This window comes from Petaurus breviceps, unplaced genomic scaffold (genome assembly GCF_028583685.1).
Source record: "Petaurus breviceps papuanus isolate PSGF00001 unplaced genomic scaffold, PetGlider_PUasm1.0 76, whole genome shotgun sequence".
In the NCBI taxonomy this organism is placed as follows: Eukaryota; Metazoa; Chordata; class Mammalia; order Diprotodontia; family Petauridae; genus Petaurus; species Petaurus breviceps.
In genome coordinates this window covers 44,994,518-45,009,812 of record NW_027186473.1, presented here as the reverse complement: position 1 = coordinate 45,009,812, position 15,295 = coordinate 44,994,518, and the positions used below count along the sequence as shown (strand labels likewise).

The 15,295-nt window shown below is 39.3% G+C and overlaps 1 protein-coding gene and 1 long non-coding RNA gene across 6 annotated transcripts in view; one reads left to right on the top strand and one right to left on the bottom strand.

Moving 5' to 3' along the window:
- LOC138175107 (uncharacterized) overlaps positions 1 to 15,295 on the top strand; it is a 145,079-nt gene that overhangs the window by 109,520 nt on the left and 20,264 nt on the right. The gene's annotated exons all lie outside the window — the stretch shown is intronic.
- IL15 (interleukin 15) overlaps positions 6,408 to 15,295 on the bottom strand; it is a 160,444-nt gene continuing 151,556 nt past the window's right edge. For all 4 annotated transcript variants that reach the window (XM_069105426.1, XM_069105427.1, XM_069105425.1 and 1 more), the window contains one exon: positions 6,408 to 14,020. In XM_069105426.1, coding sequence (XP_068961527.1) covers positions 13,910 to 14,020 — 111 coding nt within the window. In that variant the 3' untranslated portion in view covers positions 6,408 to 13,909. The remainder of the gene's footprint in view (positions 14,021 to 15,295) is intronic.

Sequence of the window (15,295 nt, the reverse complement as noted above, 5' to 3'; positions counted from 1 at the left end):
CCTCATATAAATCTCTGCAATATTCCCAACAAGTAGTCATCCAGCCTTACTATAACACCTCCAGCGACAGATGTTAAGAGTGGGGTTCTAGTCCCATCCTAATTAATCAGCCTATAAGCAGCACAGGTTTAGTATTAAAGAATTTTTCTATAGTTCCATCACAATGCATGGACATGCTTTTAATCAACATGAAAGGATTATGGGACTTTTGGTCATTCGATGAAAAGTAGATGACACAACACAGGATGCATCTCACGACTAGTTAAGAAGAACAAGCTTTTGGGGGTTTCCTATAAAAATGTACACACACATATGTATACACACACACACACACACACACACAGACAGAGAAACAGAGAGAGACAGAGACAGAGAGAGAGAAAGAGAGGAGTAGGGTGCAGTATATTTGGAGAAAGCTAGAGAGAAGATGAATGATTAAATAGGTATTAGTCTGGCAATGGGCTGAGATAACTGGTGAACCACTCTGTCACTGAAGGATTCCAGGTTTGGAAATCACTTTATCACTCTTGAGAGGAGTTGGGGAGAGAGTTTCCTCTCTCCCTCTCCCTCTTCCTCTCCTCCTTCTCCCTCCCTCCCTCCTCTCTTGCCCTCTCTCTTCTTCCTCTCCCGCGTCTCATCTCTCTCTCTCTCTCTCTCTCTCTCTCTCTCTCTCTCTCTCTCTCTCTCTCTCTCTCTCTCTCTCTCTCTCTCTCTCTCTTTCTGTCACTGTCTCTCTCTTTTTTGCTGTCTCTCTGTCGCTATCTCTCTCTGTCTCTCTCACTCTCTTTCTTCTCTACCTCTCTTTCCTCTCCCTCCCCCCCTCTCTTCTTCCCTCTCTTCTGTCTTCCTCTTTCTCCCTCTCCCTTCCTCTTCTTCCCTCTTCCTGCCACCTCCATTGGTCATGTTGTTGGAGAAACTGACGTCATAGAAGGCAACACATCCAACCTTAAGCAGTGAAGGTTGGGAAAATACCTTTGTGAGCAGCAAGTCCAACTCTTTCATTTTAAAGATGAGGAAACTGAAGCTAATAATCATTTAATGATTTGGTCAGGCTCACACAATTAATAGTGTCTGAAACAGGATTTAAATCAAGGTTTTCCTGACTCCAAGTCCAGGGCTTTATCTATTCTGCCCTCTTGTTGCCCAAGTGGAAGAACGGAGGTTTCCAGAGAAAAGGAGAAGCTACCCCTCTAGCTCTGATATCTCCTCTCTTCTCTGGAAGGTGGCAAATCTGAGAACTAATGACCTTAGGGCACAAAAAGAGAAGGGTGGCTGTCTCTCACCCATGAGGAGGCTCTGACCACATGACCACTCTGACTTTGTACCTATTTTTTTCTGATCATAGATAAACAAATATTCTGAGTTAAATGTGTCCAGGCAGTACCTTGCAGAAAGCTGAATGGTACAGCTCAGCAGCAAAGTGACCCATATAGCAAAGATGTCATGCCCTTCAAGAAACCAGCCCAGAACAGTATCGCTGACAGGAAGTCCAGCATCAAACTTCATAAGGATGTCAAAAAGGGAGAAAAATGTTTCTCGGACTAGGAGGTGAAAGGTACCCCTTTGCCCCAAGTGTTTTCAGTATGTCTGCTTCATTACCACTGCACTTCAAATGTGAACCCACTACCCTAGGAAATGTGTATGCAAAGTGAGAGCATGCACCTGGTTTGGAGGGGAGGGAATGTTTTTGTGCCAACTCTTCTTGTTATCTTAGTCAATACCTTTCTTAAAATACTTTTGCTTACTGTCTATAGTAAGCACCCTGAGAGGGGCTTATGAGTAACTGTACTAGAATCTCAGTCCCTCAGGGTTATTCCTAGAACCCTCAGGAGAGTGGAAGTAGAAACACCCCTTGGCAGACTCTGCCTACAAAAGCAAGTGAAAGTTGGGGGAGTGGTGCTGTTATGCTAGCTTATCAAGCAGATTATTTTATTTTAGGATTTTCTAATTATATAAAAGTTGTTCTTTATAATTGAGCCCAAATCTGTCACCCCATAACTGGTGTCAAGCAGAGCAAGTGAAATCCTCAACCTTGGATAGAATTTTACATATTCAAAGTCAGCTATAGGTCCCTGCCCCACCCCGCCCCACCCAAATGTGGCCTCTTCGGTGCTTCTTGAGTCATTAATGGATTAATTCAACCAAGCTTTATATAGCATCTTCTCTCATCTACTCATCATTCAAGATGCCCCACCCAAGACATATTCTAGTTTGTCAACATATCTCCTGAAATGCAATGTCTATGAACATGCACAACTTTGTCAATATAATCTGAGTACTTCAGAAAACAATAGAACTTTTAGCCACCACCCTCCTGGCTGTTAACATAGTTTAAGATCACATTGGTATGCTTGCTGACAAATCCAGTTGTTAACTCAAGGGCTTGGTTTGTTGTTTTTATTAATATATATGTACACATACATACATGCACTGTGAAAAATTATTTTCTTATTAATTATTATCTTGGAAACTCCAAGCTTTCCCATTGCCTTTCTTTCAAAGTTGAGTCCTTTGGGAGGTGGGGGGAGTGGAGCTAAGATGGTAGAGTAAAAGCGGGGACTTGCTTGAGCTCCCCCCAAACTCCTCCAAATGCCTGCAAAAATTGACCCTAAACAAATTCTAGAGCAACACAACCCACAAAATGACAGAGTGAAACAAATTTCCATCCCCAAAGTTCACTTAAAGATGTAATCTAAATGGGTCTATTGCTGCTCATGTTGCCCAGACAGGTCTGGGAAAATGTTGATCCCTCCCTACTGTTAAGACAGGTGATATGGAAATTGATGTCTCTTTGATCAAGATTAAATGACCTAAGTCCCTCAAGTACTGAAGACCTCATTTTAATATAGCCCACCTCCCTGCATGTTGACCAATCAGAATTGATTGACATACCTTGGGCATATAACCTGTACTCCCAAATCCAGCCTGTTCTGAACTGGCCCCCTTGGGGGGGGGGCAGTTTTGTACTGTAACTCCCATGCAATGTGTGTCAAGCCAGCTTGAGAGAAATTAAACCATGGACACACACCCTAATTTCATTTGTCTTTTTCTTAGAACAAACTGTTTCAAATTGGGGTTTGTGAGTTTCATGGGGTTCACAAAACTAAAAGTTGATTAACTGAGTTACACCTCTATTATTCTGAACAGTTGGGTTTCTGAAATTACAGTAATCATCTGACCACCAGGCTCTCTGACCTCTTTGTTGTTTCAAAAATTATTGTTACTTTATTAAGCTCTTCCTCCAAAGATCCTAACAGTTTTACATAATTCTCAATATATCACATAACTGAATTATGGTTTCAAATCCTACTATCCTGTCAGATTGAACTTTTTAAATATAGCTTTTATTTCTTTAGGGCTTTGAAGTTTATAAGTATTGCTGATACATTAGTTCATTTGACAGTCAAAATAACAGTTCCTATGGGAATATCACCCCAATTTTGCATGAAGACCAGTAGTTGTGGAAATGTTGTGTTCTTTGTGTGCCCACAGTCTAAAATCTCAGATCTTTTGAAGTACTGAAGATAGGATTAACAGGTAGACACTGAAATTTCCACACTGCATGCCAAGCCAAAATATGTTTCATATACCTGGCCAAACCTTGAATTGTGTTAGAAAACCTCGGTTTCAATCTACCGCTGCTCATGAATACTTGTGTGAGCTTAGGCAGGTAATTTCATGTTTCTTGATCTGTTTTGTCATCTACAAAATGGGATGGATGGACAGAATGATTTCTGAGATTTTTCCCAGATTAGATTCTATGAAGTTTGTTAATTTATAGCAAAGGGTAGCTAGATGGCACAATGGATAGAGTGCCAGTTCTGGAGTCAGGAAGACCCTAGTTAAAATGTGATTTTAGATACTTAGCTGTATGATTCTGGACAAGTCACTTTACCCTGTCTCCTCAGTTTCCTCACCTGTAAAATGAGCTGGAGAAGGAAATGGCAAACCACTCCAGTATCTTTGCCAAGAAAACCCTAAATGGGGTCACAGAGAGTGGGATATAGCTGAAACAACTAAACAACAATTCATCAGAAAAGGTATTACGATGCTCCTCTGAGAGCTTCTGTAATAGTAATGAAATTTGAAGTTCCTTTTGTATCGCTAAGCTGAGAGGTACTTAGCATTTAGTAATTAATCAAGCCTCTGTTAAAGAAACAGAAGGTATGAACCCCTGTTGCTGACATATCAGGAAGGGGTTGGCTGAAACAGGAAGGAGCTAATGCTATGTGTGTATATAAGGAGAAGTCCCTGCTGGGTCAGACAAATCTTCTTGGAGCAAGCTTCATGGAGGCAAAAGCTGCTACTGCAGGGAGGCTGAAGAAGGAATCCCCCCCCCCCCCAGGCTGGAGAGAATGATTTTGATTTTGGGAACCCAGGTGAAGTGATTTTGATTCTGGGAAGCAGCTGGAGCTTCTGCTGAGGAGCTGCTGAGTCCGAGGGCCAGAAAGAGCTTCTGGGAGCTGCTAAAGATGGCCAAGGGCCAGCTGGAGCTGCCACAGACTGAGGAAGCATGACTGTGATACTGGTACTTTCCATGAGTTGTTAAGCCTTAACTTCCCAGGAACAGAGACTGTGAAGGATTTAAGGTGGACTAGATGCTGTGAGCTTCAGTGTGGAACAAGAAGTGCTCAGAGAGCTAGACAAGGACCTGGGAGCTGTCTGCCTTTGAACCCAGGTGATAGTTTGGTGAATGCAGGTAGGACCTGGGACCATGAAAGGGGATCGAGGGAATGTGAGAGGTCACCTTGAGTCAAGCTGAAAGAAGACTTTACTTGGATACCGTGTATTGACTGAGAAATTGTAATTTACTAGTGACCTAGGGGTGGAAGGCTTGTGTATTTTCTGATGATTGAATAGTGAATGATAACTAAATAGTAAATGATTTTTAACTTAGTGTGCCCCATGAGTTGAGAACTTTGACTATTGTACTTTGTGTCCCTTAAGGAGGCAAACCTTAAGGATGATTGAATGATTGAGTTACTAAATGATTATTCTTTGTTCAAAACTTGGTGACCACTGTGGTGAAAACTATGTGGCCATTTTCTGTGATAAGTTGTTGTAAATGTTGTATTTTGATTATCTGTGATAAGGTGTAACATTGTGAATGCTGTAGCTTGATTTCTGTGAATGTTTTGCTCTGATTTATTATTGAATAAATAGTGTGTTCACTATAGTGTGTAATCAGAACCTTGAAAGCTGTTCACAGCAGCCATCCTCTGGAAAGCTGCTTGTGCATGGCTTTCCAGCTTCTACCAGTAGAAGGCAAAGTCTGTGAAGGTCAGGATTTGTTTTTCTTTATGGCTTGTTTTGTCACTTTAGCACCTAGTAAAAGGCCTGGCATATTTCTTTACTATCAAAGACTTAAAGAATTATTGATTTAGAATTGATCAGGGTAGAAGTCATCACCTCATTTTAGAGATAAGGAAACCTAGATTTAGAGAGTGCAAGTGATTTGCAGAGGGTCATAAATCTAATAAATAATCATTGTCCCAACTCCAAAGTCAGTACTCTACTAGGTTGCACACATGCTACAGACAACTAGGTGGAGAAATGGATAGAGTGCTGGGTCTACAGTTAGGAAGATCTGAGTTCAAACAAAGTCTCTGACACTTACTAGCTGTGTGACCCTGGACAAGTCACTTAACCTCTATTTGCCTAAGTTTCCTCACCTGCAAAATGGGAAAATAATAGCACCTATCTCCCAGGGTTGTGATGAGGATCAAATGAGATGGTATTTCTGGAGTATTTTAAAACAGCACTCAGCACATAGTAGGTACTGGACAAATGCTTGTTTCTATCTTCCCTTCTACCCTCTTTAATAGAAGTTTTCTATTGGTAACTTTCCTTTCTTCCTTTTACAAATTCAATTTCATTTTCCCTTTCAAATTCTCTCCCATTTCCCCACTCATTGAGAAAGCAAGAAAAATAAAACCCATTATAAATATGGATAGTCAAGTAAAATTAATTAGTTCATTAGCCATGTTTTTTAAAAAAAAATGCTTCAATCTGCTGAGTCCATTACCCTCTATATCTGGAGTAGAGAGCATGTTTTAAGATGAGTACTCTGAAATTGTGCTCTGGAATTTTGCCAGAGTTCCAAAGTCTTTTAAAGGTGTTCAACTTTGTGATGTTATTGTTATAGTACAAATTGTTCTGCTCACTTCACTTTGTATCTGCTCATAAAAGTTTCCCCAGGCTTCTCTGAAACCATTTGCTTCATCATTTCTTTTTTTAAAAAATATATTTATTTTTAATTAATTTATTTTTTACATTTTAAGTTCCAAATTCTTTCCCTCCAGCCCTCCCCCACCTATTGCAAAAACAAGCAATATGATATTAATTACATATGAGATGTCATGCAAAACATTTCCATATTAGCCATGTTTAAAAAAAAACAAGAAAAAGAAAGTAAAAAAGTATGTTTTAATTGCACTCAGAATTCATCAGTTTTCTCTTTGGAGTTGAAGAGCATTTTTTTTTTATCACAGGTCCTTTGGAATTGTCTTGGATCACTATATTGATCAGAGTAGCTAAGTCTTTGGCAGTTGATCATCTGCTGTGACTGTATACAATGATCTCCTGGTTCTGCTTACTTCACTTTTCATCAGTTTATATGTCTTTCCAGTTTTTTGAAGCCACCTATGCATCATTTCTTATGGCCCAATAATATTCCATCATATTCATATATGATAACTTGTTCAGCCCATTCCCCAAATATGGCACTCCTAAGTTTTCAGTTCTTTGACACAACAAAAAGTGCTGCTGTAGATATTTTTCTACATATGGGTCCTTCTCCTTTTTCTTTGATCTCTTTTGGGTATAGACCTAGTAGCAGTATCATAAAGTCAAAGGGTATACACAGTTTAATAGCTTTGGGGTCATAGGCAATTAGGTGGTTCACTAGCTACAGTGCTGGGTCTAGAATCAAGAAGAGGTGAGTTCAAATCTGACCTCACTTACTAGCTTTGTGACCCTCAACAAGTCACAAAACCTCTTTTTCCTTCAGTTCCCTCTTATGTAAATTGGAGTAATAAAATCACCTACTGGTGCTCAGGGGGTGGAGCCAAGATGGCGGCATAGAAGCAGGAAAACTCCGTGAGCTTCCCCCATAACCACCTCAAATAGCTATACAATATGACTCTAAACAAACTTTAGAGCTATAGAACCCACAAAGTGACGGAGAGAAACAAATCTCCTGCTGAAGGCAGCACAGCAGGCAGACAGGAAGGGTCTAATGCAGCTTGCTGAGAGCAGGATCCAGCCCCACATGAGCCTGCGGTTTTAGCCTCAGGGCAGCCCTGACCAGCTAAGCTGGAGGGACTTTGGGAGAGTGGATCACCAGCAGCTGTGGTGCTTGCCAGAATTTTCAACCCATAAATGCCAAAGCCAAAGTAAAAGGTCAGTGTGGACTTTGTGGGTACAGGGGGACGGAGAGTGTCTCCGGCCTCTGCCTCTGGGATGAGAAGGTGAGAAGCAGTGAAGGTGCTGGGGCCATTAAGCCACCATGTGGCTGCTTCAGATCACCTGGCCTGCAGATTGTAGGGGGACTAAGCAACCATTCAGAGGGTAATTGCTCTTGCTTTAACCTGCTTGGATCTAGATCGCTGTCTTGGGTGGAAGTCCTAGGGTGTGTGACCAGGTGCCAGAGCTGGTGGAGGCTTCAGAGATGGCGTCCTCCTAATAGCTCCAGCAGTTGTGAAAACCCCAGTGATTTGGGACAAAACTCTCCTCTCTGGAAGCAGAGTTCTACTGTGACAAAAAGCTCAAAAGTCATGTAACTGAGGGGCAATGTGAGCAAGCAAAGAAGCAAAGAAAGCACAGCACTTAAACCTTAGATTCCTTTTTGGGGGACCAAAAGGATCAAAGCATTGGACGGGAAGAAGACAACAAAGTCAGAACTCCTGCACCAAAAGCTTCCAAGAAAAACATGAATTGGTTACAGGCCATAGGCTCAAGAAGGATTTTGAAAACCAAGTAAGAAAAGTGGAGGAAAAATTGGGAAGAGAAATGAGAATGATGCAAGAAAATCATGAAAAGAGAGTCAACAACCTGACTGAAGAAAATAACACCTTAAAAAAATAGACTAACTCAAATGGCAAAAGAGGCCCAAAAAGCCAATGAGGAGAAGAATGCCTTAAATAGCTGCATTTGCCAGATGGAAAAAGAATCTCAAAAGCTCACTGAGAAGAATAATTTCTTCAGAATTAGATTGGAGCAAATGGAAGCTAGTGACTTTATGAGAAATCAAGATACTATTAAACAGATCCAAAAAAATGAAAAAAAAAATAGAAGGCAAGGTGAAATATCTCATTGGAAAAACCATTGACCTAGAAAATAGATCCAGGAGAGATAATTTAAAAATTATTGTACTACCTGAAAGTCATGATCAAAAAAAGAACCTGGAAATCATCCTTCAAGAAATTCTCAAGGAAAATTGCCCTGAGAAGAACCAGAGGGCAAAATAGAAATTGAAAGAATTCACCAAGCACCTCTTGAAAAAGATCACAAAAAGAAAACTCTTAGGAATATTATAGCCAGGTTCCAGAGTTCTGAGATCAAGGAGAAAATATTACAAGCAGCCAAGAAGAAACAATTTGAATATTGTGGAAACACAATCAGGATAACACAAGATCTAGCAGCTTCTATGTTAAGGGATGAAAGGGCTTGGAATATGATATTCCAGAGGTCAAAGGAGCTGGGATTAAAACCAAGAGTCACCTACCCAGCAAAACTGAGTATAATGTTTCGGGGGAAAATATGACATTCAATAGAATAGAGGACTTCCACGCATTCTTGATGAAAAAACCAGAGTTTCTATTCAGAAAATTTGACATTCAAATACAAGAAACAAGAGAAGCATGAGAAGGTAAACAGGGAAAAGAAATCATAAGGAACTTATCAAAGTTGAACTATTTACATTCCTACATGGAAAAATGGTAATTGTAACTTATGAAACTTTTCTCGGTATAAGGATAAAGGGAATATAAATGTGTGTGTGTGTGTGTGTGTGTGTATATATATATATATGTATACACATACATGACTATATATGTATACATACATATATGTCTATATAGGAGGGTATATGCGTATATGAATACATATGTGTGTATATGTGTATAGGTATACATAGACAGAGGGCACAGGATCAATTATGGATGATAGGAAGGGATGATATTTAAAAAAATAAAATTAAGAGGTGAGAGAGGAATATAACGAGAGGAGATAGGGAGAGAGAGAATAGGGTAAATTATCTAATATAAAAGAGGCAAAGGAAAACTGTTTCAATGGAGGGGAAGAACAGGAAGGCAAAAGGAATGGGTCAACCTTACTCTCATTGAATTTGGATTAAAGAGAGAATAACATACACACTAAATTGGGTATCATACCCTACAGGAAAGTAGGAGGGAAGGGGATAGGAGGGGGGATAAGAAGGGAGGGCAGATTGGGGCGGGCAAGGGTAGTTAGAAGCATAAACTTTTGAAAAGGGACAGGGTCAAACTAGAAAATAGAACAAATGGGGCTCAGGATAGGATGGAGGGAAATATAGTGTGTCTTTCACAATATATCCACTATGGAAATGTTTTGTGTAACTACACATGTACAACCTATATTGAATTGCTTATCTTCCCATTAAGCCTGGGTGACAAGGGAAGAACGGAAAGAATCTGGAATTCAAAGTTTTAAAGTCAAATGTTTAAAAAAGTTATTTTTATTATTATTATTTTTACATGCATTGGGAAATAAGATATAGAGGCACTGGGGTATGGAGATCCATCTTGCCCTACTGGAAAGTTGGAGGGGGTATGGGGGAGGATATAGAATAGAGCAGATTAGGGGAGGGTGTATTCAGTGGGATCACTGTTCTGGTGTGGTGGGTGGGGGAAAGACGGGGAGAAAATTTATAACTCAAAATCTTGTGGAAATGAATGTTATAAACTAAAAATAAACATAAAAAATTTTTAAAAATAAATAAATCACCTACCTCCCAGGGTTTTTGTGAGGATCACCTGCACCCACAGAGTTGGTGCTATATAAAGGCCAATTATTTTTAATTCTTTCCAAGTTGTCTTCCTAAATGCTTGAAACAATTCACACACCCTCAATAGTGCATTAACCTTCCTTTCTTCCAAAAACTTCTCCAGTATTTGTCATTTTCCTTATTTGTGAACAGCTAATCTACTGAGCATGAGGTGATCCCTTAGAGTTCTTTCATTTGCATTTCTCTAATTATTAGTGATTTGGGGCATTTTTCAGGTGGCTTTGGATAGCTTAGATTTCTTCTTCTAAAAAACTGCCTGTTTGTCATCATTTGTCAAGACCAAGATGGTTTTAGAGATCCTTGTGGTATTTTTTTTTAAATGGAATGAATAGCAAGATGTATCTTGCCTCTGATACTTATGTCTTGGCAAGTCCCTTAACCTGCTCTGTTTCCTTATTTGTTAAAAAAAAAAAAGAAAGAAAAGGTAAAAGTCTCCCCTACCTCTGAGAACTGTTGTGAGAATCAAATGGGATAATGTATATAAGTGCTTCTCAAAGTTTAAAGTGCTTTATAAATATTAACTGTAATTATTACTAACAATAATATTTTTTGTGGTTCAGTTGTCTCTGACTTTTCATGACCCCATTTGAGGTTTTCTTGGCAGAGATACTAGAGTGGTTGGCCATTTCCTTCTCTAGTTCATTTTACAGATGAGAAAACTGAGGCAAACAGGGGTAAGTGACTTGCCCAGGGTCACTCAGCTAGTATATGTCTAAGGTCAGATTTGAACTCAAGAAGGTTAAAAAAAAAAAAAAAAGCCCGACACACTATGTCACACAACCCTTAGTTGCCCAACAATAATAAAAATAATAATAAAATCACTGGGCTAATTTTACAGTGATTCTGCTAGAAATTACCAATGCCACCCCCCTCCAGACAGCCCTTTCTCCTTATCAGTGTCTAGTTCCCATGGGGACCTTCAGCATTTCTGTTTCTGTACTGTCTTATCAGTATTAATACCTGATCCTATTGCCTTATTCTCATTCGGTCCACTCTCCTTTCAGAGACCACGGACATAGGAGATTAATGTTTTATTTATACTCGATGTAAAATGCTTTCAACTTTTCAGGGGAAAGTTGAGATAGAAACTAAATGTATTTTTCTGAGATGATGCTAATAATAACTGACATTTATATGGCACTTTACGGTTCACCAAGTACTTTGCATACATTGCCATTTATTATCTCTGTTTTAAAGATATGAAAATGTAGGCCTCAGAGTAGTCATGACTCACCTGTGGTCACATAGCTAGTGTCAGACAGGGGATGTGGACCAAGGACTTTCTGACTGGAGGTGGAGCATTCTATCCATCAGAACAGTATGTCTGGAGAAGGACAGATGGCGAAACAAGTCTAATTGCGTACTCTATATGTGTGTGTATGGATGTATGGGTAGTTAGCATGCGTGAAAGTTTGCATCCAAGATTTTTTTTTTTGAGAGAGAGAACTCATAACTAAATCACTGTCATTTAAAAGAGAGATACAAAGTCTGTAAGATACAAACTTATGCTTCATATATACTGAATTGAGCTTAAGTGTCTAACATTTAAGAGGTAGCACAATGTAAAGAAGAAGGCATTGGACTTAGAGTCAGGAAGACCAAGGTTCAAATCCTGCCCCCTATTCACTTAGGATCATAAACCTAGAATCAAGGCTGCTTCAGAGGCTACCTGTCCAACCCTCTCCACTCCCTCTTCTTTCTGCTGTTTATTTTATAACTGAGGAAACTGAGGTCCTGTGCTTGCCCCAAGTCTGACAAGTTATGTCAGAGGCAGAATATGAACTTGGCTCCTCCAATTCCAGAACACCTCCATGTCTGTGTGAGTATAGGCAAGTCCTTTGACCCATTTGTGCCCAAGTATCCTCACCTGTAAAATAAGTGGATTAGATTCAATGACCTTTAAAGTCCTCTCAGCTCTGAATGTATGATCCCATGAAGTGTGAAAGTCCCTTACATAAAGCATTATTTACACATATGTAAATGTGTATATGTGTATATATACATGTGTGTATGTATACACACATATGTATGTATGTATTGTGTGTGTGAAGACAAGATCATAAAGAATACCTAATGAAATCACACACCCTGGTTTTGAGTCTCACCTCTTACACTTACCACCTACATAACTGCAACCTTGGGCAAGTGGCTTTCCGGAGTACTACTCTGGTTGCTTGAGGACTGGCAGCATTAGTAGTCATAGATATGAGCAGAGCCCAGATCTTCCTGTCACCAAGGCTGGCTTCTCTTATAACCTGGCCTTTCACAGTTGCATACGCAGCATAAAAGTTTTACCAGTGAGATCACTGTTAGTTCTCCCTAGACTGGTTTTCCCCTAGCACTCACCTACCACAATCTGGTGCTGAGAGCAGTATATTCCTTCTTTCAGGACATAATGATACCACTGAGTATACTTTGGAAATAAGACTCATTACTCAAAAGTGACAAACACAATATCAGATCTATCTCACTGAGCCCAATTCTCTAAAATACACACTGAATATGGTTATAAACCTAGGGAAGTGAGCCAATTGCAGACAGGAGAATATTCTGGGGAGGGGAGAGAAGGAAAACATGGATGTGTGTGTGTGTATACGTATGTGTATATATGTATACAAGGCATAAAAGTGAGATCCATTCATGTCCCATTAAAATAAAAATCAACACGTCCCTGAGAACATACATTCTAAAAATTCTGTAATGACTTATTTTTCTGTCAACTATTAAAAATTGTAGAATAGAAATAAATCAAAATATTTTCTTTAATACAACAATGTGAACACTGTGAATGCTTTGTAACCTGAGTTATGCACTATATACATTGAAAAAGCAAAAAATAAACACTCCAACCCGTAATTTTCTTCATAACATCATAGATTTTGAGCTGAAAGGGTCCTCAGAGGCCATCTACTCCAACATTCTCATTCAACAGATGCCCAGAGAGGCTGAACTAAGAGAGGCCAGATTTGAACTGATTTTGGTTCGTCCTTTATCTTTCATCTGAAGTCCCTAGTTTGGGAAAACAGCATCTATGCTCTCCAAGCTTCTACATCTTCTACAGTATTGTCCCAACTCATGTGACCTGAGCTCTTGCAAACATTCAACACTGAGTGTGGTAAAACCATCTTGACACTTGTGTCAGAGTGGGGCAGTGTTGAGGATGGAGGTTAAGAATAATGGTAATAATAGCTAGCCTTTACATAGCACCTGCTATATTCCTGGTAGCATGCCAAGTGCCAAATATCCCCACAGCAACTCTGGGTGGTGGCTGCTAGTATTATGCCCACTTCATAGCTGGGGAAACAGGTTACACTGCTTTTAGGACAAATTGGATGAATACTTTATTGTTATCAACAGATGGCAAAAAACCTACAGGGTGCTTCCCGTGTGCTGTGTATCCACAATCGTGATGCAGCCTTCATTTTTGAAGAGGTCCAATCCATCTCTAAATCCACAATTCTATGAGATAAAAAACTACTTTTTAAATCTACCTAGTCCACATATAAAACGTTTGTCTTTTTTCAAATCTGGCCGTGTTCAAATACATCTGTTGTTTAAATGAGAGGCCTAATTCAGGGCAAAAAGGCCTTGCTTTCTCATGCCATGTCATTTAGGATGCAAGTTAAAATGAATACTAAGACATTGTAGAGTTTCAATAATAAATTAAAAACAAAAAGACAAAAGAGGTCATAAGACACTTGCTGGTTTGTTTTCTGTCTTTGTTCTGTGATGTGAATTAATGCCATAATCTTGATCGTTTTCTTGATAGACAAATTATGGAGGCTCTTGGAGATGAGTCCCTGCCCCAGAAGTTCATATAGAAAGTTTTCACTGACAGAAGCAATGAAGGGGCAGCAAATATCATTAGGATGTGCCAATGAATGACTGGACTATGTGGATGAAGCTCTGTAAAAATTCTCCGACATTTTTTTCCTCTAGTTCCTCACATTCTTTGCATCCCGATTCTATGATGTTCTGCCAAAGGAGAAAACAAATTAAAAAAATGATTATAGCAAGGCGAGGCTCCATCCCTTAACTTGAGATGCCCATGAGTTTTCTGGGTAGAGCTTCCAGAGGATGTAAGAAGTGACTCTGGGGGTTTGTTTTTCCTTTGCTATTGATAAAGGTTGTAATGACAACAACAAAAATCACATTCGTTTGAGTTAACCCCATGAAACTATCATTCTCAAGCAAAAAGTTCTCTATTGATTGGAAAATTTGAAATTAATTCTGTAGCAACTTGGCTACATGTGATTAAATCCAGTTTCAACTTTAAGAACTGTAAACTGTTATCTTCTGTACTGATTCAAAAGCAAATTTGAAAAACATAACAACAAAAACCTGACATGCCTTTGCTTTGCAAGGCACTATTTGGATACCAAATTAAAAAAAAAATACAATCTCTACCCTCAAGAAGCTACTAATTTAAAATAAACAAACAAATAAATAATTTTTAGAAGAAAGAAAGAAAGAAAGAAGGAAAGAAAAAGAAGCTGCTAATTTAATGGAAAGCATAAGAAATAGAATTTAAAAGCCTCTGCCTTTTAGAGCTCTTTGATTATCCAAAGGACCAGAGGCCTTCCCTGATCTATCCTCCAACCTCTCTTGGTCAGAGCTTTCCTCCTCTTCACATTGCTGTATTAACTCTTATAATACTTTATGTTTATCTGTGAACATATTATACATTACCCTAGTTAGAAAGTGAGCTCCTCCAACACAGGACCTGTTTGCTTTTTGTCTTTGTCAACACAGAGAAAGGTACTTGGTGATTGTTGAATTTGGGTTAAAGCTCTTTAGTTTTCAGGTTCCTTAACTATAAAATGAGGTTGTTGGACTGAATGACCTCTGAAGTCATGTCTAATTCTATAATTCCATGAATTATTCTAGGCAGAGGTTCCCAAAATGGCTGATCCCGCCCATTGCATGGCACCAGAACAATGGGGGGGGGGGTAGTAGCTTTGGGTGCAATTGGAGGCAGTTGAATAAAGGGGGGGGGTGGAAGCGTAAGGAAAAAAGATAAGAAAAATTTGAAAAAACATTCATACATGCTTCTTCTGTTGCGTAACAGAGTTAAAGTAGTAGTGATTACATTGTTTTCCAAATGAACACACAAAATGCAAATTATAACCCAACAGTGGTCAAGTCTTCTGACAGATCTTAACAAGCAAGTGCTGACAGGTGAGTTCATCATTGTTGTCCAGCATGCACTGGCAGGAATATGTGCATGTAATGACTTGCTTACAATATGAT